The sequence below is a fragment of the Canis aureus genome, chromosome 13 (genome assembly GCF_053574225.1).
Source record: "Canis aureus isolate CA01 chromosome 13, VMU_Caureus_v.1.0, whole genome shotgun sequence".
Classification (NCBI taxonomy): Eukaryota; Metazoa; Chordata; class Mammalia; order Carnivora; family Canidae; genus Canis; species Canis aureus.
Genome location: NC_135623.1, coordinates 44,656,115 through 44,683,492, shown reverse-complemented (window position 1 = coordinate 44,683,492; position 27,378 = coordinate 44,656,115). Strand labels below are relative to the sequence as shown.

Here is a 27,378-nt window from a genome sequence, read left to right as displayed (position 1 = left end):
TCACCCTGCACATGCACACTCTCTTTTAAATAAATAAGGTCTCTAAAAAAAAAAAAAAAAAGCCCACACTCCACTTCAACCAGAGCAATGGGCTTTATCTCTTACACACTGAGCTTCTATGTCAGTTTTCCTTTGGAGGGGAAAAAAAAGAAAAAAAAATAAAAGTTTCAGCTTCTTGAACTGAAGGGGAGAGAGAGAATTTTCAATATTTTCTAAAGCTTTTTAAAATTCTCTATTTAGGGCAGCCCAGGTGGCTCAGCGGTTTAGCGCCGCCTTCAGCCCAGAGCCTGATCCTGGAGACCTGGGATCGAGTCCCACGTCAGGCTCCCTGCATGGAGCCTGCTTCTCCCTCTGTCTGTGTCTCTGCCTCTCTCTCTCTCTCTCTGTATCTCTCATGAAAAAATAAAATCTTTAAATAAATGAATGAATGAATGAATGAATGAATGAAATACTCTATTTAAATGTCAAATACACAGTTTATGAGGTTTTCCAAACTGCAATGTTTTGCCCAACACTCCCAAAATTATAATGACCCGTTCGTTGCAAAGATGGTGTGATTTTAAAAAATACATGACAGAAACCAAACCAAAAAATAATCCAAAGGAAGTTAGTGAATCTTTCTAGGACCCCAGAAAATTTCATTTAGCTATCTTCAATATGCCACTTAAGAAAAATAAAAACAATAAAACCTTTTATAATTAGAAAGCATTATCAAACATATATGAAATGCATATCTGTTGTGGTTTTAGTTTCTTTTTTTTTTCCTACCAGCACCTTTTTTCCTTCCTCCTTCTAAGACCAAAACCTCTCTTGTGAATAAATCTCTACATGGCTAAATTTGTGATCCTTAACCAATCGAAGGATTCCATCTTACTGGCACAGTAGAATTACTTGACAATGAGCATATAAGCCAAACCAGGTCAAACAGTCTCTAGAATTAAAGCTATGGGATCTGGGAAAGAGTAGGTTTCTCTTCCTCTGTGACTATAAGCTGTAAGACCCATGTAAGCCTGTAACTCAGAACAGCCATATTTCCTACCACACAGAAACAACACTCCTAAACCAACAAAGAGAGAAACAGAGTCTATAGATGAAAAGGGGGTTAGACTCCAAGAAGATAATTTCTGGAATCAGTTATATCTAAAGCCATGTTCCTTCTAGACTTTTCAGTTAAATAAACCAATAATTTAATTTTTTTTTTTTTTTGGCGTAGGCTAATATGGAAGTTCCTATCACTGAAATCAAAAGACCCCTGATCAATACAAGATCAAAAGAGATGGAAAAAAAAAAAAAAGATCAAAAGAGATGTTCTGATGTGCCTATTAAATCTGTCTGCATAATTCTCATTATCCATACTTACTTTGAGGAAGCAGTCACTTGATGCAGTGGCTAAGAGAAGGTAATGACTGTTGTTGGTAAAGTGGCAGCAGTTGACTTGCTCTGAGTGCTCATCATAGACATGTACTAGTCCCCCTGTCATAGAATTCCAAATCTAAAGAGAACAAAGAAAATAAAATTTACAACTACCCTTTATTTTCAAAGGGAGAACAGGGGAGCAAACAAATGAGAGCTCTTCTATGGCAGACTTTCCCAGTGAGACATGAGGCTAATGAATATTTCCCCTTCTCTAAAATATGTCCATATTTTTCCAGGATGTTTTTTTTTTAATTACTTGCAAGTCTACACATGTGCCTTTCTATAGCATAATTAGAATCCCATGAAAACATTATACTCTTCAAGGGCAAGACTTCATGTGGTCACATGAATGACAGGAGGCAGAGAAGTGCTATAAAAGGGATGAAATAATGGACTTTCGATTGGAAGGATTAAGTCTAAGACCTGGCTCTACCATTTATAATTTGTGTGTCCATCGTCAAGTCCCTAAGTGATCTGCATCGCAGTTCCCTCCTCTGTAAAATGAGGACACTTATACTCATCCTACACAATTCAAGGTACCAAATGAGATAAAGGACATGTAAAGGACAGATAAAGGACAAGTAAATTTATTTATTGCTGACTTCAAGGTATCAATAAAAAGTAAAGGCAGATGGATCCTTGAAAAAAAATACAGGCTTTAGAATCTGAGGGAAATCTCGCTTTGAACCCTGACTCCATCATCAGTTATCAGTTAATGTGAGCTTGGACAAAGGATGTCATCTCTGAACCCATTTCCTCATCTGTAATATAAGATCAATACCTACTCTTCAAATTGTAGTGAGAAATTGATCATGTGATATAACAAAGTGTGTAAAGACTCACACAGTGTTAAATTCCTTAGAAGTAATCATTATTCTAGTTACTATGTAAGACAACTAAGCAGTGTGTTTTATCTAACAACGAACAAAAGAAATAAATTACCTAACCTTCACTGGGCTTTGGACTTTTTAGATGTATTGATGTCTTTCCCATATCATTTATTTTCTTTGTTTTCTTTTCTTTTTATTTTTATATAAGTTCTATGCCCATCATGGGGCTCAAACTCATGACCCCAAGATGAAGCATCACATCCTCTACTAATTTAGCCGGCCAGGTACCTCACGTTTTTTTTTTATCTTTTTTTTTTTTTAATCTTATCAAAGCTCTCCAGAGGTCCAAAGAGTTTATTTTCAGGTCTTTAATAGACATTTGGGTCTCTTGTTTTCTATTTTGAGTACTCAGAAAACAGAAACTCAGTGTTATTCTCCTTTTATTCCACATAGCTCTGACTTTGAAGCTGCACAGAATGGCCAACTCCAAGCTTGACTCAGAGTAGAGGCTATGGAATAAATTAACTGGTTGGTGTTAAAGTTACCTAGAGAGTCCACTCTATCAAGAAGTAGATTTTTCTGGGGATCCCTGAGTGGCTCAGCGGTTTGGCGCCTGCCTTTGGCCCAGGGCGCGATCCTGGAGTCCCGGGATCGAGTCCCACATCAGGCTCCCGGCATGGAGCCTGCTTCTCCCTCCTCCTGTGTCTCTGCCTCTCTATGTCTATAATTAATTAATTAATTAATTAATTAATCTATCTTAAAAAAAAAAAGTAGATTTTTCCAAGGTCTAAATTTGTCTAGACACTCGAAGGTCTTCTTCAAGTGGGTCCAAACCCCAAGGAAACTTCCAAGACAATTTTCTTGTTCCCAGGTCCACTAAGACTCACCCCACCTAGCGAATTTCAATACTCCATCTACTTTTCTTTCTTTTTCTCTTTCTTTCATTCATTCACTGACTTATTTATTGACTTATTTATTGGCAATGCTCCCACCAAGTCAGGATCCACCTTTCAAAAAGCCTGAAGTGAGGGGTGCCTGGGTTGTTCAGTCAGGTGGGCATTTGACTCTTGATTTCACCTGAGGTTATGATCTCGGGGTCATGAGATCAAGGCCCAAGTCAAGCTCTGCACTGGGCATGGAACCTGCTTGGGATTCTCTCTCTCTCCCTCTCTCTTCCCTCCCTGGCTCTCACATGCACATGCTCTGTCTCAAAAGAAAAAAGAAAAAAAAAAAGCCTGAAGTGGGTGTTGAGGGTGCCTGGGTGGCTCAGTTGGTTAAGCATCCAACTCTTGGTTTCAACTCAAGGTCATGAGATGAAACCGGAATCAGGCTCCAGGCTGGGCATAAAGCCTGCCTAAGGTTCCCTCTTGCCCTCTGCCCTTCCTCCACTCCACATTCTCTCTAAAAAAAACAAAAAATCTGGGTGGCACTTCACAAATTATGTATTTTACAATAGGAATCCATGTCAGATAATAATTTTGTGCAGAAACACTTCCAATCACAATGTACTCAAAGGTTCCAACTGATTTTTATCCCACAGACTTATCAATAATAAATGATAGGAAAATTCATTAATTTATAATAATTTCTCCCAGTGCCTGGTCAATACCTTAAAAATAGTGCTAATTTAATTTACAGTAGATTAAAAACTGGTTTGCCTCAAGTCAGTAGATCAACGAGCAACGAGCACTTTATCCCTACTTACCCTAGTCCCTCTGTTGTGGAAAAAGAAAATGAATTCTACGGTAATCACAACTCAAGAGAAAAATATTTCCCTACCTTCACTTTTTTATCCACTGAGCAGGTTGCTATAAATCTGTCATCTGTAGAGAATGCACAACAAAGCACTTCATCTTCATGAGCCTTGATTTCTAGCAGTTTCTCTCCTGTTTCAGCTTTGAACACCTGCACAAGCAACAAAATTTTTTTACCATAAACCAATGGCCACCACTCAATAAAAATCTTTCTTTAAAAAATCTTAATCCATATTATTTTGTGATAGTAATGAACCTCAGCAAAAACACTCCAAAAAGCAGGATATCAGTCAGAATTTATATGCCTTAAACATAGAGAACTATCCCTTGTTAAATGTTTGTAATATACATAAAAAGACCTAGCAGAGTATAGCTTCAGTTAAGATTAGTTTGACATTTTTTTTTCTTATTTTTGCAAATTCTTAAACAGCAAACATTTCATTCAACATGTTCTCTTTTGGGGGCTCAAATGCCAAAATTAGTAAAATCAGTAATAAAGTACACATATAAAAATAAGGTTTATTAAAGTCATAATCTTGCAAAGTCTAAATCTAATCCAAACATCAAAGTTTTAACTAAGTTGGATCCTGTTTCCTTCAAAATCAAAAAGCGGAGCATAAATTTAAAGAAATGCACTCATTCATGTATTCTGAAAACAAAAAAGAACTTAAATTCCTTCAAGCACCTTAGGAAATAATCCAGTCCAATTCCTATTTACAGTCAGAAATCTGTCTGAACCTGTGATAAAGTAAGTATTTTACTTAATCACTGTTTTTTAATCAGAACCTGCTCCTTATGTCTTTGAACATGTTGCATTTCCTCATTACTCTTACAGGGTACATGGATGACAGTAACTGACTGCTAGGATAAAAGGCACTTTTATGTCACTTGGTAAGTTTAAAATTATGAAAGCACATAAATATTTTCTAAATTTCCAGAGAAAGGTTTCATAAAATGTTTAAGAGATTTGGATTTCTCTATTTCTAGTGTGTAATTTTCTTCAATTTTAGGATTTAAATATATTGTAATATGCACAGTATTAAGTACATGCCTCTTTCAATTTTTCTCAAGAGATGTTTTACCTGTAAGGTTTTATCAACTCCACAAGAAGCTATTCTTTGACCATCCTCAGAAAAGCAAGCATGGTAAACAGCATCTGTATGGGGGCGGACAACTAAGCGGGAAAGATTCTTGATGTTTTTTTTGTTTCTACATACAAGGAGAAAATGAACAGAAATCCAATAAGTGCGAGTAAAAGTAATTTTTTTCAATAATAAAGTAAACTGTCTTTTAATAGCGTTGTGTTGCCAAAAACATAATTTTTTTTAAATTAAGTTTACAACACGTAAATGACAGCACAGATCTCCTGAAGGAAAAAAGCATTATGAAAGTAGCTCTTTAAGAGAAATGCTACACTATATAAAGTAATCTGTCAGGTGCTGCAAATGTCACTGAGTTGGGAGAAATCTAATCAAATACATGTTGCTTCCTATCTTCCTTTGATACATTAATGATAACATGTGCAGAGAAAACATTATATAAGGATACCCTCAAAACATTCTCCATTGTTTTTATTTTTTTAAGATTTTATTTATTCATGAGAGACAGAGAGTGGCAGAGAGAGAAGCTCCCTCCTACACAGGGAGCCCGATGTGGGACTCAATCCTGGGACTCCAGAATCACACCCTGGACCGAAGGCAGGCGTTCAACTGCTGAGCCACCCCGGTGTCCCTTCTCCATTGTTTTTAAAAGGAAAGAAGCCAGGGTGCCTGGGTGGCTCAGTTAGTTAGGCAACTGACTCTTCAATTCAGCTCAGGTCATGATCTCAGAGTTAAGAAATCAAGCCCCACCCCAAATAGAGCTCTGCGCTGGGCATAGAGCCTGCTTGAGATTCCCTCTCTCCCTCTACCCCTCCTCTCTCTCTTCCTCTCTCTAAAAAAGTTTAAAAATTTAAAAAAATAAATAAAAGGACAGAAGCCATAACAAAATGAAGCTCAATTCCTAATTAAAGTATGACACTACATCCACCATTAACAATGATGTACTTTATTTTCTTTATTATTTTATTTAATTATTTGAGAGAGAGCAAAGTGCATGAGCAGGTGAAAGGGGCCAAGGGAGAGGAAGAAGCAGGCTCCCCACTGAGCAGGGAGCCAGAGGCAATGCAGGGCTCAATCCCAGAACCCTGGGACCATGACCCAAGACAAAGGCAGACATTTAAACAATGGAATCACACAGGCACCCCACAATGATGTACTTTAAAATTGCTCCTCTCTAACCACAATTATTCACAGAGGATAAAAAGATAAGGCAATGTCATTTTCTTTGTATCTTAATCTATTGAATACTATTTCACTAGTGTAGTTAGTATGTTATTTCTCATGGGCTACAGGAGTAAAGTATCAGAACAGTGTCAGAATTTTATACATATACCCCAGTCACTTTGAGTACAATATGTTAAATGGCATTGTGCTTATTTTAGGAGTCAGATAAAAAGCAAACCTACTTCTGCTACTTATTAAGTATGTAAACTTAGGCAAATTATTGAACCTAATAAGTTTCCATTTCCTCATAGTAGGAGTATCATACAGGAGTAATGATACCTGCCATAAACAGTGCCTGGCACATAAGGATGCCACTGTTATTATTCTTGAAAAAAACTAACTACATACCTACTCCTGAAATCAATATTACCCTATATGTTAACTAACTAGAATTTAAACAAAAATTTAAAAAATTAACCACACACAAGATGGACCAAATGAAAAAAGGGAACACAAAAGATAAATCAGACTTAGATCTTGCCTAGAAAGTATTATAATTTACCAGAAGCGATGAAACAAATATAAGAACTAGAGTAATGAAAACCTGGAATAAAAACAGTTTAGTTATTAGCAAAGTTCAGAGGATTAGACTAAAATTATACTCTCTTTCTCCTTGTTCTAACTACTTAATTCCCCAAAGGACAGAAAGTGACCATCACAATAATGGGCACATAACAGATGGCCAAAAAGTATTAAAGAAATAACAAATGACTTTTTTTGAAGGCTAAAAATTCAGTTAAATTTAAGCTTATGCCAACCTAAACCTTTCTACAGGGAAAAAAAAAGTCCTGCTAGTAGTAAAATAAAGCATTATTTGAATAAGATCTGGTCAAACCCAGTTAAAAGATTCAGCTATGAATGACTAACCATTCTCAGAGAGAACATCACGGGTTGAAACACAGTTGATAGAATGGAAAAGAAAAAAACAGCATGAAAAAGTAAAAAAACAAACTCAAAAAAAAAAAAAAAAAACCTCAAGAAGAAATAAACCTATGCTCATTTGATATCAGTCCATGTATTAATTCTATTTCAACTACTAACCAAAACATCAATTCAGTCAATCTTCCACAAATTTCTATTGCATGCCAACAATATGGACCAGGCAAAATGCTTAATGCTATTCTCAGTAACAAATATTTATCAAGCTCTATGAACTAGGTACTGTTCTAAGTACTCTGTGTGTGCATAAGTTTGTATACACACATACTCAATTTTATCTTCTCAATAATGCTATGAAAAAGCACTATTTGGTGAGAGAAGTTGAATAACTTTCCCTGGTTATATACAACCAATAAAGCAGAGCTGGGTTTCAAGCCCAGGCAGTCTAGAGTCAAAGTCTATTACTTTAATCTCCAAACTATTCTATACTACAGGATGTATGGAGTAGTAACAGAGAAAAATAGGCAATCACCAGAAAGTAACACAAATGCTAATAGTACAATATAATATAATATAATATAATATAATATAATAATATAAACTGAGCAAGTATTCTAGAATATAGACAGGTCTAACTAGCTTCAATAAGTTAGGGAACTGCTTCTCAGGGAGAATAAACTTCTTCCTAAGAAAGCATTAAAGAACAGTTAACTCCAGGAAGTAGGAGGTAAGAAAAGATGGAGAGTCTCTGACTTTTCATTTTATATCCCCCTCAGTATTGATTTTTTTTTTTTTAAATCAGAAACATAGATTACTTTTTTTTTTTAAGATTTTATTTATCTATTCATGAGATACAGAGAGAGACAGAGAGAGAGGGGGCAGAGACATAGGCAGAGGGAGAAGCAGGCTCCACGCAGGGAGCCCAACGCGGGACTCGATCCCCGGTCTCCAGGATCAGGCCCTGGGCTGAAGGCGGCGCCAAACCACTGAGCCACCTGGGCTGCCCCAGAGATTACTTTAAAATAAAAATAAAACCAACAAAAAATTAAAATTTAATTTTAAATTTAAAAAAAATTTTAACTCCTTGCTGAAAATTCCCAAAATTCTTCACTGAGCCAAGTTAATCACCCACTTCTTTGTTTCATTTTATACACACTTCTGTTGCACCCATCACATTATATTTAATCATTTACTCAAACATTTTCATCACTACTAGACTAAATTCCTTGGAGAGCCTTAGCACCTAGTAATAATGCTTACTTAGCATGTTAGAGAAACTCAAATGTTTGTTAAACTAAGCTTCATTAGAGGAATCACCCACGGCAATCTATTTGATAAGAGGACCCAGGACTAATAAATATTACAGATACCAACCTCAAGTTCAATCCAGATATACATTATACACATGAAAAAACTATCATTCATTATTTCTAGCTACAATAAAAGCATATACAGAAAACATATGGAAAATAAAGCTAGGTTGGGACACCTGGGTGGCTCAGTGGTTGGGCACCTGCCTTGAGCTCAGGTCGCGATCCTGGGATCTGGGATCAAGTTCCACATTGGGTTCCTATGAAGAGCCTGCTTCTCCCTCTGCCTATGTCTTTGCCTCTCTGTGTGTCTCTCTCGTGAATAAATAAATACATCTTAAAAAAAAAAAAAAACAGAAACCTAGGCAGACACAGCATTTAAATCCCATTCAACAAGCTACATAAGCTTAGTCAAGTTTCAATATCTCTGTGCCTCAATTTTCTCATTTGTAAAATAGAGCAAATAATATTTACTAATGTTTGAATATAAAATGAATAACGTGTGCATATTGTATATAATAGTCATTAAAAAAGAGCCTACACTTTCCTTTTTCTAATTAATACAAGAGCACCAAAAAAACATGAAATCTTGACATTTGCAATTACATGGACAGAACTAGAGGGTATTATGCTAAGCAAAATAAGTCAATCAGAGAAAGAATTATCATGATCTCATTCATATGTGGAACTTAAGGAAAAAAAAACAGGAGCATAGAGGAAGAGAGACAAAAGTAAAAAAAGATTTAATCAGAGAAGGAGACAAACCCTACAAGATTCTTAACCAGAGGAAACAAACTGAGGGTCACTGGAGGGGACAGGGGTGGGAGGGATGAGGTAACTGGGTGATGGGCATTAAGGAGGGCACAGGATATAACGAGCACTGGGTGTTATATACAACTAAATCACTAAACTCTACCTCTAAAACCAGTGATACAATATATGTTAATTAACTGAATTTAAATTTAAAAAAATATATTAAGGCAAGAGCACTTGCCTTAATCACTTTATATTCAATATTTCATTTCAATCTTCACAAAAATGTACCTCAAAGAATTGCTATCTCTATTTTATATATGAAATAAAAAGGGCAACCTGTAACTTGTTCAAACTCACAAAACTATCAGGTTTCAGAATTGAGACTCCTATCAATGTTTGTGGCTTCAAAGCCCGGGTTCTTCACTAATTAACTATGTTACAATAAGTAAACCATTTGGTATTTAGTGTGACTGGTCAAAATGCCTATAGGCAAGCATCTATTTCTATAAACTCTTTGAAAATATATATTTCTATGCTTACTTTTCCAGAACTTTTCAATAAGTAAGAATGCTTATTAAAAGTTCCAGCCCTTTCCTAAGTAGTTAAATTTCCCTGGAGTGAACTTATTCACTACCTGAAAAATAATGACATAGTTAGCACTCCAATCCCTTTGGTTCCTCTCCTAACCTACTTACATCCACTCCAGATAAAGCATTCCGTGATCGACCTCCTGCTTGGCCTGCAGCTTAGCTTGCTGATAAACTTCTGAAGTTTCTGGTTCACAGAGACCCAGTTGTACAATATTAGGAAATGGCTGTCGTCCAAGAAGATGTCCATTTAAAGATAAAAACTCCTGGAAATTTTCACAGACTGCACAATCCTAGGAACAAACTGAAATCTCTTAGAAATATAACCAAAACCAAGATTTTGACATTTTTCTGTTTCTGTGATCTTGTCAACTTTTAAGTCTTAAATGAGACATCCTCTAGAATAAGCTAAAATTAAATAACCAACCATTAGGTAACTAATACATGGTAACCAAATTTTCAAATACAGCGTAAAAAATCTCATTATCCAAGTATTACTTTAATACATTCTTTGGTAAAAAGACGAACAAACCAAACAGTGAACACTTTACTTCCCCAACTTTCAAACTCAATTCTATCCACATTCCCAGTAGGCTAGGAAGCAAAATAATTAGAATAATCAAGGGTCAAATAAGGAAATTACCTCTTTCCTCTTTTATTCTGCTCATCTCCTCTATTAAACCTCGAATTAAATGACAAAATGAAATACCCTTTAAGAACTTATCTTTCATACTAATTATACCTTTTCATCCAATATATGCCTGTATTCCACAAATTCATGAATCAGATGAGCAGGGCCTACGAGTTCAGTTTTTGCTTTAATCCAATCCAAGGAAAACATTAAAGCACAAAGTTCCTTTAAAAAAAAAAGTAAGATGAGGACACTGTTAAAGACATCGAAGAATGTAAACTCTACCATCCTAACACTACTGAAACTTAGCAGATAACTAGAATTTAAGACAAAAAGGAAGCTACTTAATAAAGAACCAAAGACAGCCACCTGGGTGACTCAGGCAGTTAAGTGTCTGCCTTCTGCTCAGGTCATGATCGCCAGGTCCTGGGAACAAGCCCCGTATCAGGTTTCAGGCTGTCTGCTCAGCAGGGAGTCTGCTTTTCTCTCTCTCTCTCTCTCTCTCTCTCCTCCCCGCCTTACCCCTCCACCCCTTCCCACTCATTCTCTCACTCTCTCAAATAAATAAATAAAATCTTTTTTAAATAAATAAAAAGGAGGGATCCCTGGGTGGTGCAGCGGTTTGGCGCCTGCCTTTGGCCCAGGGCACGATCCTGGAGACCCGGGATCGAATCCCACATCGGGCTCCCAGTGCATGGAGCCTGCTTCTCCCTCTGCCTGTGTCTCTGCCTCTCTCTCTCTCTCTGTGACTATCATAAAATAAATAAAAATTTAAAAAAATAAAATAAAATAAAATAAAATAAAATAAAATAAAATAAAATAAAATAAAATAAATAAATAAATAAAAAGGAACCAAAATAAAAAAATAAATAAATAAAAAGGAACCAAAGAAACGTAAAATGAACCACACACCTTAAATCAAAATAAACTTCAGTTGGATTAAACACTTAAATAGAAAATAGAAACCCTCAAAAAATATTAGAAGATACAGGCAAATATTTTTCTAACCTTAGGATGAAGGAAATGTTTGTAAACATGACACCAAAGCCAAAGTACACACACACACAAAAGAGAGAGGTGCACTTAACTACACAAAAACTCAAAAATCTTCAATATAGTTGAAAACAATGTAAATAAAATTTGACCAAAAAGATATTTACATCACATATGATAAATGAGGGCTTAATATTATTTATTTATAGAAAATTCTAATAAAATAAGAGAAACACCTCAACAGTAAAATAGGTAAAGGCAATGGATGAGTCAATGCACAGAATAAAAGGTACAAATGGCAAAAACCTCACCAATAATCTAAATGAAACAACAAGGATTCAGTATTTTTTAATATCAGATTTCTAAAGACTAAAAGCATTAATAAGAATATTAGCTGGAGTCAAAGGAAATAAACACTCTCATATATGTTGGTAGCAATGTAACTCAGAGCACCCTTCTAGAGGACAGTTTGGTAATCTGCATTAAAACTTGATCCATATATACCATTTGACCCAGAAATTACACTTATAAAAATGTGTCCAAAGAAAATAATCAGACAAGTATGCTTAAGCAATCTAAGTGTCCATAAGCCAACTGATCATACATACAACGAAATAGCATATATACAGCTTTAAAAATTTTGTCGTTCTATATAAATTGACATAAAAAGACCCTGAAATACAGTTAAGTGGGGAAAAAAAGAGATATAAGACTATTTCTATTATGATCCTATTTTGGGTTTAAAGAACAAATATGTGGATGTGCCTGGGTGGCTCAGTTGGTTAGTGTCTGACTTTCCTTTTTGGCTCAGGTCATTATCTCAGAGTTGTGGGATCGAGCCCCACATAGAGCTCTACACTGGGCACAGAGTCTGCTTGAGATTCTCTCTCCCTCTGAACCTCCCCGAGCTTGCATATGTATGCTTAAAAAGTTAAAGTTAAAAAAGAAAAGAACAAGTATGTGTATCTGAGCAGCAAAACAATCTCAAAAACTATACACAAAAAGCATTAGCAATAATTGTCATTTTCATTTTTTTAGTTTTTTTCCCAAACTTTTTTTTCTTTTTTTTTTCCTTTTTTTTCCTTTTTTCCCCAAACTTTTCTAATGAAAAACCTTTAAAAATGAGAAATTATCTTTAAAAATCAGGAAAAAAAGGCTAAAAAGGTGAGAAAAAACTGAATCCTGTCAACACTAACTTACATAACCAAGTTTTAAAAAGATGCAGACTCAATAATCCTACTTCAAAAATTTTCAAAGATAATAATGTAAGTGCAAAGACAACACTGTTGATTACTGTTGATTACAGCATCATAAAGGCAAAAAACTGAAAACCTAAATGTGCAACAATTACAGTTTAATTTGGCACAGATATTTATTGGAATACCTTCAATCCAATGTGTAGATTATTAAATGTAAACTAGGTAAAAAAAAAAAAGTATAAAAATACACCATTCTCCTTAACGAAGAGATAATATACCTAAGCATAGATAAATTACTTAAAGTATATACGGTTTTCCAAAATGTTAACATTTTGAATAGTTGGTAGTCATGACTTCAAAAATCATCTATGTGGTGATGATTTTCAAATTTTATTTTTAGCTCATAATTTCCTCCCAGAAATCCAAATTCATATATGCAACTACATACTCTTTATTTCCAGTCAGATGTCTTAATAAGACAGTATATTCAAAATAATTTCCTAACCTTCCCTTTACCCCCTGAAAATACCTGGTCTACCCACAGACATCCCAACCTCAGTTCAGGGCAACTCCATTTTCTGTTGGGCAAGCTTAGAGTCATCTTATAATGTATATACTAAATCCATCACAAATCATGATGATTCTGTATCATCACTTTCTCCTTCCATGCTAAGTACTTAACTACTCCCAACATAGTATAAGTTTACTTGGCCACTATAACGTCTCCCGACAGAATGTAAGTTCAATGAGAGTAGGGACTTTGTGCCTGTGATATATTTCACAATGAAGAATACCAGTACCTAACAGACACTCAATAAATATTTGCTGAATGAATAGAATTTCCCATTCTCCATTTCCTCTCAAAGCTTAAAAACACCAATCCATACACCCCCAAAGGGGAAGCTACTGGTAAGATGAGAATGAATTTTTAGGTGACTCATTTACTACAAATACTAAAGTACCTTTTAAAATCACTGTAGGTAAAAAGAGTAACAAAAACAAAAAAACTTACATAGGCTATAATTCTATTTTTACTAATAAAAGAAAATTCTAGACATAGGATGAAATAAATGTGAGATAGATATAATACTTTTTAGATGGGTCATCTTACTTTGTGCATACTGGCACTAGCCATGTGGTAGGCCAGAAAATTGTACCAGTACATGCAGTCCTCCTGATCTGGTGAAAGAGTATGTGGCTGGTAATGTTTCTGGAACTGAGTGACTATCTTCTTATGTAGATCCTGAAATCCAAATGAAATATTTTAGAGGAGAGAAACAATTTTATTACCTAAGCATCACGGTAACTACAGCTTACCAAGCTATTTAAAATTACACAGAGAAGTGTGTCTGGGTGGTTCAGTCGGTTAAGGATCTGCCTTCGGCCCAGTTCTTGATCCCGGAATCCTGGGATCAAGCCCCACACTGGGCTCTCTGCTCAAATGGGAGCCTGTTTCTCCCCCTCCCTCTGCCTGCCACTCCCCCTGCTCATGCTCTCTCTCTCTCCCCCTCTGCAAATAAATAAAATCTTTAAATAAATAAAAATTTTAAAATTTTAAAAATTTAAAAATTAAAATGTGCAGAGAATCTCCCCCACAAAATACTTATTAATTACAAAAGGAAAAAATTGTAGATTTAAAATGAAGAAACTAGCAGGTATCGCTTTAACCAAGTGATCAATATTAACATTATTGACAAGACATATTGACACGCTGATATGACGCTCTGAGAAGGGCACAATAGGACTTCGGTAGTATTCTTGCCAAAAATATATAACCTTAATCTAGTCAGGAGAAACCATCAGACAAACCCAAACTAAGGGACAATATACAAAATAACTGGCTAGTACTCTTCAAAAGTGACCATGAAAGATAAAGAAAGCAAAGAATCTTCATAGATTTGAGGAAACTAAGAAAACAGGACAATTATATGCAATGTGGGATCTTTTTTTTTTTTTTTAAAGATTTTATTTATTTATTCATGAGAGACACAGAGGAGAGAGAGAGGCAGGGACACAGGCAGGAGAAGCAGGCTCCATGCAGGGAGCCCAACGTGGGACTTGATCCCAGGTCTCCAGGATCACACCCTGGGCTGAAGGCAGCACTAAACCACTGAACCACCCGGACTGCCCTGCAACGTGGGATCTTGATCTGAACCACAAAGGGGCTATTAGAGGGAAAGCTGGCAAAATCTACATAAAACCTGTGGGTTGGGCAGCCCAGGTGGCTCAGAGGTTTAGCGCTGCCTTCAGCTCAGGGCATGATCCTGGAGTACCAGGATCGAGTCCCACGTCAGGCCCCCTGCATGGAGCCTGCTTCTCCCTCTGCCTGTGTCTCTGCCTCTCTCATAAATAAATAAAATTTTTTTAAAAATCTGTGGGTTAACAGTATTCTATTTTTGTCAATTTTCTGGTTTTGATAACTGTATTATAGTTATGTAAGATGTTACAGTGGGGAAGCTAGATGAAGGTACATGCATAAAACTGTGCTGTTTTGCAACTTTTCTATTAGGCTAAAATTATTTCAAAATAAAAAAATTTTTAAATGTACAGAGATCCAGGCAGCCCGGATGGCTCAGAGGTTTAGCGCCACCTTCAGTCCAGGGCACGATCCTGGAGACCAGGGATGGAGTCGTGCTTCCTGCATGGAGCCTGCTTCTCCCTCTGCCTGTGTCTGTGTGCCTCTCTCTCTCTCTCTCTCTGTGTGTCTCTCATGAATAAATAAATAAAATCTTAAAAAAATAAATCTTGGGATCCCTGGGTGGCACAGCGGTTTGGCGCCTGCCTTTGGCCCAGGGCGCGATCCTGGAGACCCGGGATCGAATCCCACGTCGGGCTCCCGGTGCATGGAGCCTGCTTCTCCCTCTGCCTGTGTCTCTGCCTCTCTCTCTCTCTGTATGACTATCATAAATAAATAAAAATAAATTTAAAAAAATAAATAAATAAATAAATAAGTCTTTAAAAAATAAAAATAAAATAAAATGTACAGAGATCCAAGTACCTGAAGTTGATTGCGATTCTTCTCTATAAGGAAATCTACTTGAAGATCATGTAAATAATAACGAAATGATTTTCCATTCCGATCACAGAATAAGAGAGACTTATTAACAAACTCCTGCAGAATATCTTCAACTTCTTCAGTTTCCATGTCCCAGAGAATACATAACACCTAGAAATCATTTTAAGTATTTAATATACCACAAAACTACAATTACCAGGATTGCAGATAAGGTGTTACACACACAGAGAAATCGTTTTTTTTTTTCTTCTTAAAAATTTTATTGGGGATCTCTGGGTGGCTCAGCGGTTGAGCGCCTGCCTTCGGCCCAGGGCCTGATTCTGGAGTCCCAGGATCGATTCCCACATCGGGCTCCCTGCATGGGGCCTGCTTCTCGCTCTGCCTGTGTCTCTGCCTCTCTCTCTCTGTGTGTCTCTCATGAATAAATAAATAAAATGTTTTTTAAAAATGTTTTTATTTATTCATGAGAGACAGAGAGAGAGAGAGAGAGAGAGGAAAAGACACAATCCAGCAGAGAAGCAGGCTCCCCACAAGGAGCCCGATGTGGGACTTGATCCCAGGACCTGGGGATCATGCCCTGAACCAAAGGCAGACACTCAACCATTGAGCCACCCAGGTGTCCCGAGAAAACGTATCTTAAAGCCCTGAGTAACTGTATCTCCATTTCATATGAAGAAGCTCAACTATTCATCAAGATAGAAAAGTCAGATGCTTCTAGAACTGACAAATAAGAAGCTAACCAAGGGACACCTGGTGGCTCAGTGGTTGAGCATCTGCCTTCCGCTCAGAGCATGATCCCAGGGTCCTGGGATCGAGTCCCGCATTGGGCTCCCTGCATGGAGCCTGCTTCTCCCTCTGCCTATGTCTCTGCCTCTCTCTCTACGTCTCTCATGAATAAATAAATAAAAATCTTTTAAAAAAAGGGGGGGGGATACTAACCAAACCCTTGATGGAAACTAAGATGAGACTTTTACACTCTCTACACCTCAGTGATATGGATCTTAATCTTCCAATATCCTCTGTAATAACATCCTTGGTACCATATCAAAAGTTATATGCCATAAATATCCAATGACAAGGATTGTTGGTCCTTCTATTACCTTTGTAGGCACCTTAACATCCTTCTGAAGGATGGAAAGATCTGTGTAGTAATCTTTGATGTCCTCTCTGAGCATTTCAACACTTATAGACATGGCTTCATCCAGAGCCTCATAATCATAAAATGAAGATTTCCTTATTCTCTTAAATTGCTTATTCTGAAGTTGCCTGAGGTAGTAATCCCAACGGTTAGGGAAATCACGTAAAAGTGCACCAATTAAAGACACTACAAGAGGAGAACCTAAAAACAAAACAAAGCAACAAAGCCACTATGTTAATACTGTCTCATTTCAAAATTACCACTAAGAGTCACATTACTCTTAAAAAACAATTTCTGTTGCATGTTATCTAAAGCCTTAAAATATGTGTAACTTTTGAATTCACTTTAGATATTTATTCTAAGGAAGCCATTAGAAATAAGAAAGAGGGATGCCTGGGTGGCTCAGTGGCTGAGCATCTGCCTTCAACTCAGGGCGTGATCCCAGGGTCTGAGATTGAGTCCCGCATTGGGCTCCCTGCGGGGAGCCTGCTTCTCCGCCTCTCTCTCTCTCTCATTCTGTGTCTCTCATGAACAAATAAATAAGCCCATAAATAAATAAATAAATAAATAAATAAATAAATAAATAAAGACTTCCTTTAAGGATATTCATCAGAGCATTATTTAAAATAATAAAAAATCCTTCTGCAGCCAATTAAGCCAACTGTGCCCTTTCTCCATGGGCACCCAGCTTGCCATCACTACAAATAGTAGCCTGCTTGCTAGTGTATGCAGCCTGTTGATTGTATGGGTTGCCTAAGGGACCTTGGAGACAGTCCTTTCCAGTGGACTCTGAGGTCTGACCTCATGCCATCTCTAATGTAGGCCATAGGCAGGTATGGAGGGGTGCCTTTGGAAAGCCCTAGGACACAGGAGCCAGGTTCCACATTGGCCAAGTCATTATATCCATCCATACCAAGCTGCAGAACTAGGAGCATGTGATTGAGGCCCTACTCAAGGCCGAGTTCAAGTTCCCTGGTCGCCAGAAAATCCACATTTCCAAGAAGTGGGGCTTTACTAAGTTTAATGCAGACAAATTTGAAGACATGGTGGCTAAAAAGTGGCTCATCCCATGTGGCTGTGGGGTCAAATACATACATTCCTAATTGTAGCCCCTTAGACATATGGGGAGAGCTCTGTACTTATGAGAACCTCGACACTGCTCCCTCCCTATTCCTGCCCACCAATAAATCCTACTTTGTCAAAAAAAAAAAAAAAAAAAAAAGCAAAAAATGTTAAACAATAACAGAGAAATAACTGAATAAATTGAGGTTACCACAATATTATGCCAATGATAATTTTTTTCAAAAGATACTTAAAGATGTGAGAAAATGTTCAAGATCTGTTATATGAATAGGGCAAGATTCAAATTATTTAACCACTGTAATCCCAATATTTTTTTCAAAGTTTTATATGTCCTAAATGACTGAAATACTCTCATGATGCTAATAATTATCAGATTATGGGTAATTTTTTTCTTTATCATTTCACACACTTTTTAAATGTTTCAGAATGGGGCAAGCATCACCTATATGATGAATACAAATGAAGTGATTTTTTTCTAAGATATTTTTTTAAAGTCCATTAACTCCATTGGGGCACCTGGGTGGCTCAGTTGGTTAAGCATCTGACTCTCGGTTTCAGCTCAGGCCATGATCTCAGGGTTGTGAGATCAAGCCCTGTGTTGGGCTCCCCACTGAGTGGAGAGTCAGCTTCCCCTTTCATTCTGCCCCTTCCCCCTTGTGAGTATGTGCATGTACTCTCAAATAAATAAATTTTTTTTAAAGTCAATTAACTCAAAACCAAGTATCTATTGGATGGCAAAGAAGAAAAAACAAGGTCTACTGAAGTATTATTAGCAACAGTGGAAGAAATCTTAAGAGCTTATAGATGGAACTACATAAAATTTTAAATTTTTATATGTCAAATAAATTCTACAAATGAAATTAAAAAGCAGACAAAAAACTAGGGGAAAGTATTTGCAAAAATATGGCCAAGAGCTAAGAGCTTCAATAGTCAGAATGCCTAAAAATCAATTAAACACTTCTATCACAATGAAAAATTGAGTCAAGGATAATTTCTTAAAATGCAGAGAAACCGGTAAAAAATTTAACTTCAAAAAAAAAAAAATTTGGGATCCCTGGGTGGCGCAGCGGTTTAGCGCCTGCCTTTGGCCCAGGGCGCGATCCTGGAGTCCCGGGATCGAGTCCCACGTCGGGCTCCCGGTGCATGGAGCCTGTTTCTCCCTCCTCCTGTGTCTCTGCCTCTTTCTCTCTCTCTCTCTATGTCTATCATAAATAAATAAATAAATCTTTAAAAAAAAAATTTTAACTTCACTAATAAAAAATGCAAATTAAGAAGACAACACCAGGGATGCCTGGGTAGCTCACTGGCTGAGCATCTGCCTTTGGCTCAGGCTGTTATCCCGGGGTCCTGGGATCAAGTCCCACATTGGGCTCCCTGCATGGAGCCTGCTTCTCCCACTGCCTATGTCTCTGCCTCTCTCTCTGTGTCTCTCATGAATAAATAAATAAAATCTTTAAAAAAAAAAAAAAAAGAAGACAACCCAGTTTTTCCCTATCAAATTAGAATACTATTTTTATAAAATCCCAACCAAAAAAATGTAAAACTCTGATTCTCACTATATTTTTTATTCTTTGGCAGAAACCATGTCTTCACCTAACCCCGCTCGCTAACGTACTGTGGGTGTTCGTTAAATATTATTTTAATGAATAAATGAATACCATATTATTATTATCTATTTAAAGTGTCAGAGAAGAACCTAAAATATAAAATACTAAAATATTCTACTAAAGTTTCTGGATGTTCATGTGCTAAATTATCACATTCATAAGCTTAATTTACAAAAGAGTAAAATTAGTATCTCTATAATTCTCTCACATACAAAATAAATAACCATACCTTTACATTCTTTTATAATACTATGAGCTTGCTCTGGCAAATCTGCTTTCTTCATATTAACAAAGAGGGACAGAATTTCAAGTCCTTTTTCTTTTCCTAAGTCACTCTCCACAGCGACTATATATTTAGGACCTGCAACAAAATCACAAGATATAGTAATTTACTTTAAATATATTTAAATCTAATCAAATTAAGATATAAAGAAAAAAATTAAGATATAAAGGAAGTAAAAAGCAAGTTAATCCTTACCCATTACTGAATCTGTAACGCTCTTGTCTCTGGTTGTAAGAAGAATCTGACACTGATTGTCAAAAGCTTTTAATATCCAGGAATCCCAAATATCATCCAAGATCAACAGAGACCTAATTTTTAAACATAGTAATACTAACTTATTAAATTACTAATGACATTTATTATTTTCAACCTCTTTTGGGATGCCTGGGTGGCTCAGTGGTTGAGCATCTGCCTTTGGCTCAGGGCATGATCCAGCAGTCCCAGGATCAAGTCCCATATCAGGCAACCTGCATGGAGCCTGCTTCTCCCTCTGCCTATGCCTCTGCCTCTCTCTGTGTCTCTCATGAATAAATAAATGAAATCTTTAAATAAAAATAAAATTTACAGAATAAAGATGTCTATTTCATGGCTCTTCCTCTTTTCTTTGCTATATTCCTTTCACAATATATTAAATCAAATAAGGAAAACAAATTAGAGATTTTCCTCTCTTCCTATCCCAAAACAACGAAAGCATTTTAAAAGGTAGGAAACCTACAAAAAGAGAATTATGTGTACCATACAGGTGTTAAAAATTGGGGGATCCCTGGGTGGCGCAGCGGTTTGGCGCCTGCCTTTGGCCCAGGGCGTGATCCTGGAGACCCGGGATCGAATCCCACATCGGGCTCCCGGTGCATGGAGCCTGCTTCTCCCTCGGCCTATGTCTCTGCCTCTCTCTCTCTCTCTCTGTGACTATCATAAATAAATAAAAAAAATTTGAAAAAAATAAAAATTGGTTACCGAGGGCCTTAAAAGAAGTATCCAAGCAATGAGATTTTTCTAATTCACTCTTTAAGCACCAAAAACAAATGAGAACTGGGGTCAGGTTAGCATTAGAATCAATCATTTAACAATGATGATATCTGACCATTTTTTACCTACAAAACCAGCAATTTTGTATTTTCCAACCTAATATAATGCACTAGCAAGAATATTACCTTTCATTTGGTACACTAGTGGGGTTTTTTTTCCATCCATAAATCAGTTTGTTTATTCCTAATGATAAAGAACCTCTGTGCCAATTCTTGATTGGTTTCTCCAAAAACTTTTTTGAACTCAGCAGAACAGATGGAAAATAAATACAACTAAAAGCTGATAGTATAATTACACACTAGCATTTTTATCCTAATGGTACACACTTCTGTACACTACAAAAAAAGATTCTGGTACACATACAGCCTGGAAAATTGCAAAAGTATACACCAAAATGCTGCTGAGAGAGAAATTTAAAAAATGATTTTATAAGCATGGGCTAACATCTGATAGCATTCATAATATTTTCCTAAATAGAAATCACTTTTGCTTTCACAGAGAAAGAAAACAGGAGTAGAGAAAGGATACTGCACAAGAAAAGAGGTTAATATTTAGTAGTCTCGAGGCACCTGGTCTCAGGGCTCAGTCTGTTAAGCTCCCGATTTCTTGATTTCAGCCCAGATCATGATCTCAGGGTTGTGAGATCAAGCTGTGAGTCGGGCTCTGTGCTGGGTGTGGAGCCTGCTTGAGATGCTTTCTCTCCCTCTCCTTCCTTCTGCTCCTTCCCTACCCTCTCTCTTAAAAAAAAAAAAAAAAAAAAAAGTCATACTTTCAATCCCATTTCCTCCAGAAAAATAGATATTAGTGACTACCAAGGGGAAGGAACAATAACAAGAATCTGGATGGGAAACAAGCCAGAGAGAAAGGAGCTTGTTCTCTATAGTATGCATCCATACAATCACCTAAGAGGCTTTTCCCAAATTACTACTCTCACCCAATATTCTAATATTAATCCCCTTACCAATTTAAAAATTACTGCCATACTCAGCCACTGCTACATACGAAAGTGTACTGCATCATCAGCTGTACCGCGGCATTAAAAATAATTCAGAGCCATTATCTAATTCTCACCCAATTTACTGTTGAACTCCCAAGGAAGGCTTTATTCATCTTTGTACTTGTAGCACTTGACCAAGAACCTGGCACAACACTCAATGTTGGTTAAATGAACCAATGAAAGAATGGGTGTTAGACCATGGAGATCAAAGTGTTGGCTGAATCCCAGGTGATTAACTACTGATGGTTATATTGTTAACCCAAGCAACTAAACTACTGTCTTCCTGCTGGCTAATGAAAACTGAGGAATAGTTGATAACAGTGCCTGGCACATAATTATAATGGTATTTATTGAACAAATTAAACAAAACAAACTCTTGAAGTTCACAGAAGTAGAAGAGTTACATATATGTATGTGTATATATATATTTTCCAACCTAATATAATGCACTACAAGAATATTACCTTTCATTTGGTACACTAGTAGGGTTTTTTTTCCATCCATAAATCAGTTTGTTTATTCCTAATGATAAAGAACCTCTGTGCCAATTTTTGATTGGTTTTATGTATCCCAAAACTAAGACAAAACAAGAGAACGGTCTCATTAAATAAGTAATTATTTTACATTTATTCCATCTCTTGTTCAGTGTTATCCATTAGAAATAACAAATTCAAGGTAAGAAGCTTGCATTTTCTAGCAAAGACCACTCACCAACTCACCTTAAGAAGTACTTCCTGAGCATCTCAGTGGTACTTAAGAGACAATATGGTAGGGAAGATGCAAAGAAAAGTAGCAATTTCAGGCAAGTGGCAGCCACTTTTTAATGTAAGACAAAGAAGAGCAGAAAAGGAATGCTTCATTTTTAGATCTCTATTGAACAGCAAGAAAAGACATGATGTTCTCAAAATGTCAGAAGTTAAATTTCATTGGGACTTCACATACCAACTAAATTTGACTATTTGTACCTTGGGTGTTTGCGCAGCATAAGAAGGCGAAGACGGTCTTTAGCTTCTTCAATATTGAGTGGAGGCCTCTGAGAGAAATTCTCATCCTGATCCAACCGTGTGCAAAGATTCTGCAATTTCATCAGAAGCCCAGCTTTGTCTTGTTTCCCAACTGAAACCCAGTGTACACCCCCTGGGAAACAGCCTAGTGAAGAAAAAATAATAAACTTAAGACCTTTGAACAAGAGTCCTCCTTTGAAAGATTTTAATGATAAGTAGCAGATTTGCTCCAATTTTCAATCTCATCCTATCTTCAATTTTTCTTGTTTCAGGGTATAAATTTGCTTGTAGAGTACTATTGAGCTTTATAACCTGAATCTAAGAAAAGATGAAGATGTAAAGAAACTGAAGTTTAAAGTAAACCTGTTTATCAGCAAAATCTTACCAAACAAAAATTTACAGTCTTAGTCCTATGTCGTCAGCGATCACTGTAGAGCACAGTTTCTCAACCTTAGCACTCCTGAGATTTGGGACTAGATAATTCTTTATTGTATAGAAATTTCCTATGCATTGCAGGATGTTTAACAGTCTCCCCTGGCCTCTACCCACCAGCAGCTAGTAGCATTCCCCTTCCCTGGTTGTGACAACCAAAGATAACTCCAAACATTGTCAAAATCACTTCTGACTGAGAACCACTGATACCAGGAATACATAACTCATTTGTTATGGTTCTCGTATAGAAACTAAAAAGGGGCAGCTCGGGTGGCTCAGCGGTTTAGCGCTGCCTTCAGCCCAGGGTGTGATCCTCGAGACCCAGGATCAAGTCCCACGTTGGGCTCCCTGCATGGAGCCTGCTTCTCCCTCTTCCTGTGTCTCTGCCTCTCTCTCTCTCTCTGTGTCTCTCATGAATAAATAAATAAAATCTTAAAAAAAAAAAAAAAAAAAGAGGGGATCCCTGGGTGGCTAAGCAGTTTAGTGCTGCCTTCCGCCCAGGGCATGATCCTGGAGTGCCAGGATCGAGTCCCACATCAGGCTCTCTGCATGGAGCCTGTTTCTCCCTCTACCTGTGTCTCTGCCTCTCTATGTCTCTCATGAATGAATAAATAAAATCTCTAAAAAAAAAAAAAAAAAAAGAAAGAAAGAAAAGAAAAAAAGAAACTTAAAAGTAAGAATTTAGGTTCAAGTCTGGCTTTACTGCTCACTAGCTATGCAATCTTTAGCAAATCACTTAACCTCACTTTCATTAATGAATAAGACTGTTTACCTTACCTATTTCAGAGTTACTGTGAGAAGTTAGTGATATAACATATGTGAACTTGCTATGTAACAATAAGTAATTAAAACAGACAGGATTGTTAGTCACATGGATCTGAGAGCATCTTGCAAATATTAAGCTTTGAACTAACAGGCACCATATAAGAATGTTCATTACTCTTATTACTATCAACTATTATCATCATCATTGTTAATTAAGTCACTGTATATCATAAAATACATATTTTTACTTACACAGCTTCAAGAGCCAACTTAATCAGTTCCCCACATAGATATAAAAAAATGTAAGAGGGGTCCGTATGTGTAAAATATGGTAAGCAGAAGCATTAGAACATACTAGTCATTAATCGTAAGAATTTATATTATGTGATCATAAATAATATAAGAAAAAGAAAAAGACAGATAAAAGATAAATAAGTTATATCAGAGGGTAATTTATTTACTTATTAATTTTATTCACAAATAAAATTAACTACAAAAATCATTATTTTAGAAGCTTAATCATCCAAAAGATTTATATATATGCGAAGACCTATTTATGACATATTTATTGAATACTATTCTAAGAGTTCTACATATTAACCTATATTTAATACACATACTTAAAACTATCAAGCAGACACTATGTTTGTTTTTTTTTAAGTAGGCTGCACACCCAGCAGGGAGTCCAACCTGGGGTTCAAACTTACAACCTTAGATAAAAACCTGAGCTGAAATCAAGAGTCAGACACTTGACCGAATGAGCCACCAAGACATCCCACAGACACTATTATTACCCCCATTATACAGAGGAGGAAACTGAGGTATATAAAGGTTGAGTAATTTGTCCAAGGTTACACAGATAATAAAGCATAGCTGGGATTCAAACCTCCAGCACCAAAGCTCAACTCCTAAACTATTGTGCCTCAAGGATATTCACTGCAGCGTTGTTTGCAGCAGGAAAAAGAAACAACCTGCAATGTCCATGTTAATCCACTTCTTCACAAGCCTGAGGCAAGCCCAACTGAGGCAGGAGAAAACCTTATATATAAATGAGGCTGTCTGACATTTTAGTTATTACTGAAATTCAACTGTTGGAATGCAAACTGGTACAGTCACTGTGGAAAACAGTATGGAAAGTCCTCAAAAAGTTAAAAACTACCCTATGATCCATCAACGGCTCTATTTATCCAAATACAGAAACAGTAATTCAGAGGTGCCTGGGTGGTTCAGCCAGTTAAGCATCTGCCTTTGGAAAGTACCTAGGTGGCTCAGTGGTTAGAGCGTCTGCCTTTGGCTCAGGTAGTGATCCTGGGGTTCTATAATCAAGTCCCATGTCAGGCTCCCTGCAGGAAGCCTGCTTCTCTCTCTGCCTATGTCACTACCTGTCTCTCTCTGTGTGTCTCATGAATAAATAAATAATTTTTTTTTTAATTAAAAAGCATCTGCCTTTGGCTCAGGTCATAATCCTGGGGTTCCAGGATTGAGCCTGCTTCTCTCTCTCTCTGCATCACCACCCCCCCAACCCCACTCATGTTCTCTCTTGCTATCTCTCTCTCAATAAATAAAATCTTTAGGGATGCCTGGGTAGTTCAGCAGTTGAGCCTATGCTTTTTGGCTTGGGGTGTGATCCCAGTTCTGGGACTGAGTCCCACATCGGGCTCCTTGCAGAGAGCCTGCTTCTCCCTCTGCCTGTGTCTCTGCCTCTGTGTAGTCTCATGAAAAATAAATAAATAAAATCTTTAAAAAATAAAACAAAAAAATCTTAAAAAAAAAAAAAGTAATTCAAAGATATACATGCACCCCTATATTTATGGCAGAATTGTTTAGAATAGCCAAGATATGGAAGTAGCTGAAGTGTCCATCAATTAATGAATGGATAAAGAAGATGTGGTATATATACACAATGGAATATTATTCTTTCATAAAAAAATAAAATCTTATCATTTGCAATGACATGGATGGAGCTAGAAAATACAATGCTAAGTGAAATAAATCAAAGACAAATACTACAGGATTTCACCCATATGTGGAATTTAAGAAACAAATAAGCAAAAGGAAAAAAAGAAAGAAACAAACCAAGAAACTGACTATTAACTACAGAAAACAAACTGATAGGGTGCCTGTCTCCCTGGCCCTTCCCCTACTCACATGCATTTTCCCTCTCTCTTTCCCCTAATAAATAAATAAATCTTTCCAAAAAACTAGATTGTTTTTAAAACTCAAAATGACCTGGGGACTCTGAACCTGTAAAAGAAACAGCACCAGGGAAGTTTTAAACAGGCAATAGGGGAAAAAAGTTTTTTATGATTACACCCTACAAACTTCAATGCAATGGTTATACACCCACTAAGCTAAATCTAACTTGTAAATTTGCCAAGGTTTATGATTATGAACTTAAATCGGAACTCAGTTGGGTGATTTTCTCCAGTAAAGAGGAAGCAAGTAATAGTCTGGGTGAAGAAATGAGGAATAAGCAAGTAACTGTTCAGATGAAGCAATAGGGAGTAAGCAATTAGATTCCGTCTCCTAGCATAGAGAAGGAAGCAGCATTTACCCAAGTAAGAAACTAAAGGACCAAGAGCATGTGCAAAGAAGCAACTGAATAATGAGTGATAAAAACCTGAGTGTAAGAGGGGGCTGATGGGATAAACAGTGCAGTTATTAGGGAATGAAGGAGTAAGTCTTGATAGGTCAGAAAACTGTAGTAGTGAACTTGAATAGAATTAAGTGGAGGTAGGCAAAAAGTAGAACATTGAGATTTCAAAAGTGGTACCACTTCTGGTATTGGCAAGGACAAGGGCCAACCGGTGATAAGGAAGTACCTGGATAAAGGGAAGTAATGAAAATGGTCACTGCAGATAAAGACATCAAGCAACTGAGAGGCTAAGGTTTTGGATGATTCATTCACATAAATATGGTTATCTTACTAAGAGTGTCAACAGAAGAGCTTAAATTTATAACTAAGAACTCCAATAATCAATGAATAAGAGCAATATCATAACTAGGAAAGATCAGAGAAATGAACCTCAAAAGACAAAGACTAGTTGGAAAAGGGATTACTAATGTTCTGGACGAGGCAATAGAAAAGCAAGGACAACATCCACCTATTTCCTGGTGCTGAGGTACGTAGGATATAAAGGAAAAAAATCTCCACACCACGGAAGAAGGCTACAGAGAATGTGGTATCTTTTGGAAATTACCCAATTTCAGATAAGGCAAGGACATAAACATTCCAAGAACAAGTTGATAAAATAGAGTTTCCTGACCACAGAGGAGGAAATCTAGAGGGTAAGACAGAAAAGACTGGGAATGAAAGAAGAAGACCGAGATCAGAAATGACAAATG

At 36.8% G+C, this 27,378-nt stretch overlaps 1 protein-coding gene and 1 non-coding gene across 26 annotated transcripts in view; one reads left to right on the top strand and one right to left on the bottom strand.

The window, feature by feature from the left end:
• The window catches only part of APAF1 (apoptotic peptidase activating factor 1), a 144,443-nt gene that overhangs the window by 102,815 nt on the left and 14,250 nt on the right, over positions 1–27,378 (bottom strand). For 21 of the 25 annotated variants that reach the window (XM_077845988.1, XM_077845984.1, XM_077845990.1 and 18 more), the window contains 11 exons: positions 22,798–22,981; positions 20,002–20,114; positions 19,753–19,884; positions 16,796–17,034; positions 15,678–15,845; positions 13,791–13,922; positions 10,599–10,712; positions 9,965–10,149; positions 5,083–5,209; positions 4,026–4,151; positions 1,361–1,492 (listed from right to left, as the gene is read on the bottom strand). In XM_077845988.1, coding sequence (XP_077702114.1) covers positions 1,361–1,492; positions 4,026–4,151; positions 5,083–5,209; positions 9,965–10,149; positions 10,599–10,712; positions 13,791–13,922; positions 15,678–15,845; positions 16,796–17,034; positions 19,753–19,884; positions 20,002–20,114; positions 22,798–22,981 — 1,652 coding nt within the window. Of the gene's footprint in view, positions 1–1,360; positions 1,493–4,025; positions 4,152–5,082; positions 5,210–9,964; positions 10,150–10,598; positions 10,713–13,790; positions 13,923–15,677; positions 15,846–16,795; positions 17,035–19,752; positions 19,885–20,001; positions 20,115–22,296; positions 22,409–22,551; positions 22,590–22,797; positions 22,982–27,378 lie in introns of those variants that run through there. The other 4 variants (XM_077845999.1, XM_077845998.1, XM_077846003.1 and 1 more) reach the window with 3 other exon arrangements.
• On the top strand, positions 17,476–17,608 carry LOC144282729 (small nucleolar RNA SNORA70). Its single transcript, XR_013351190.1, has one exon. It is a non-coding gene; the product is annotated as a small nucleolar RNA SNORA70 (small nucleolar RNA).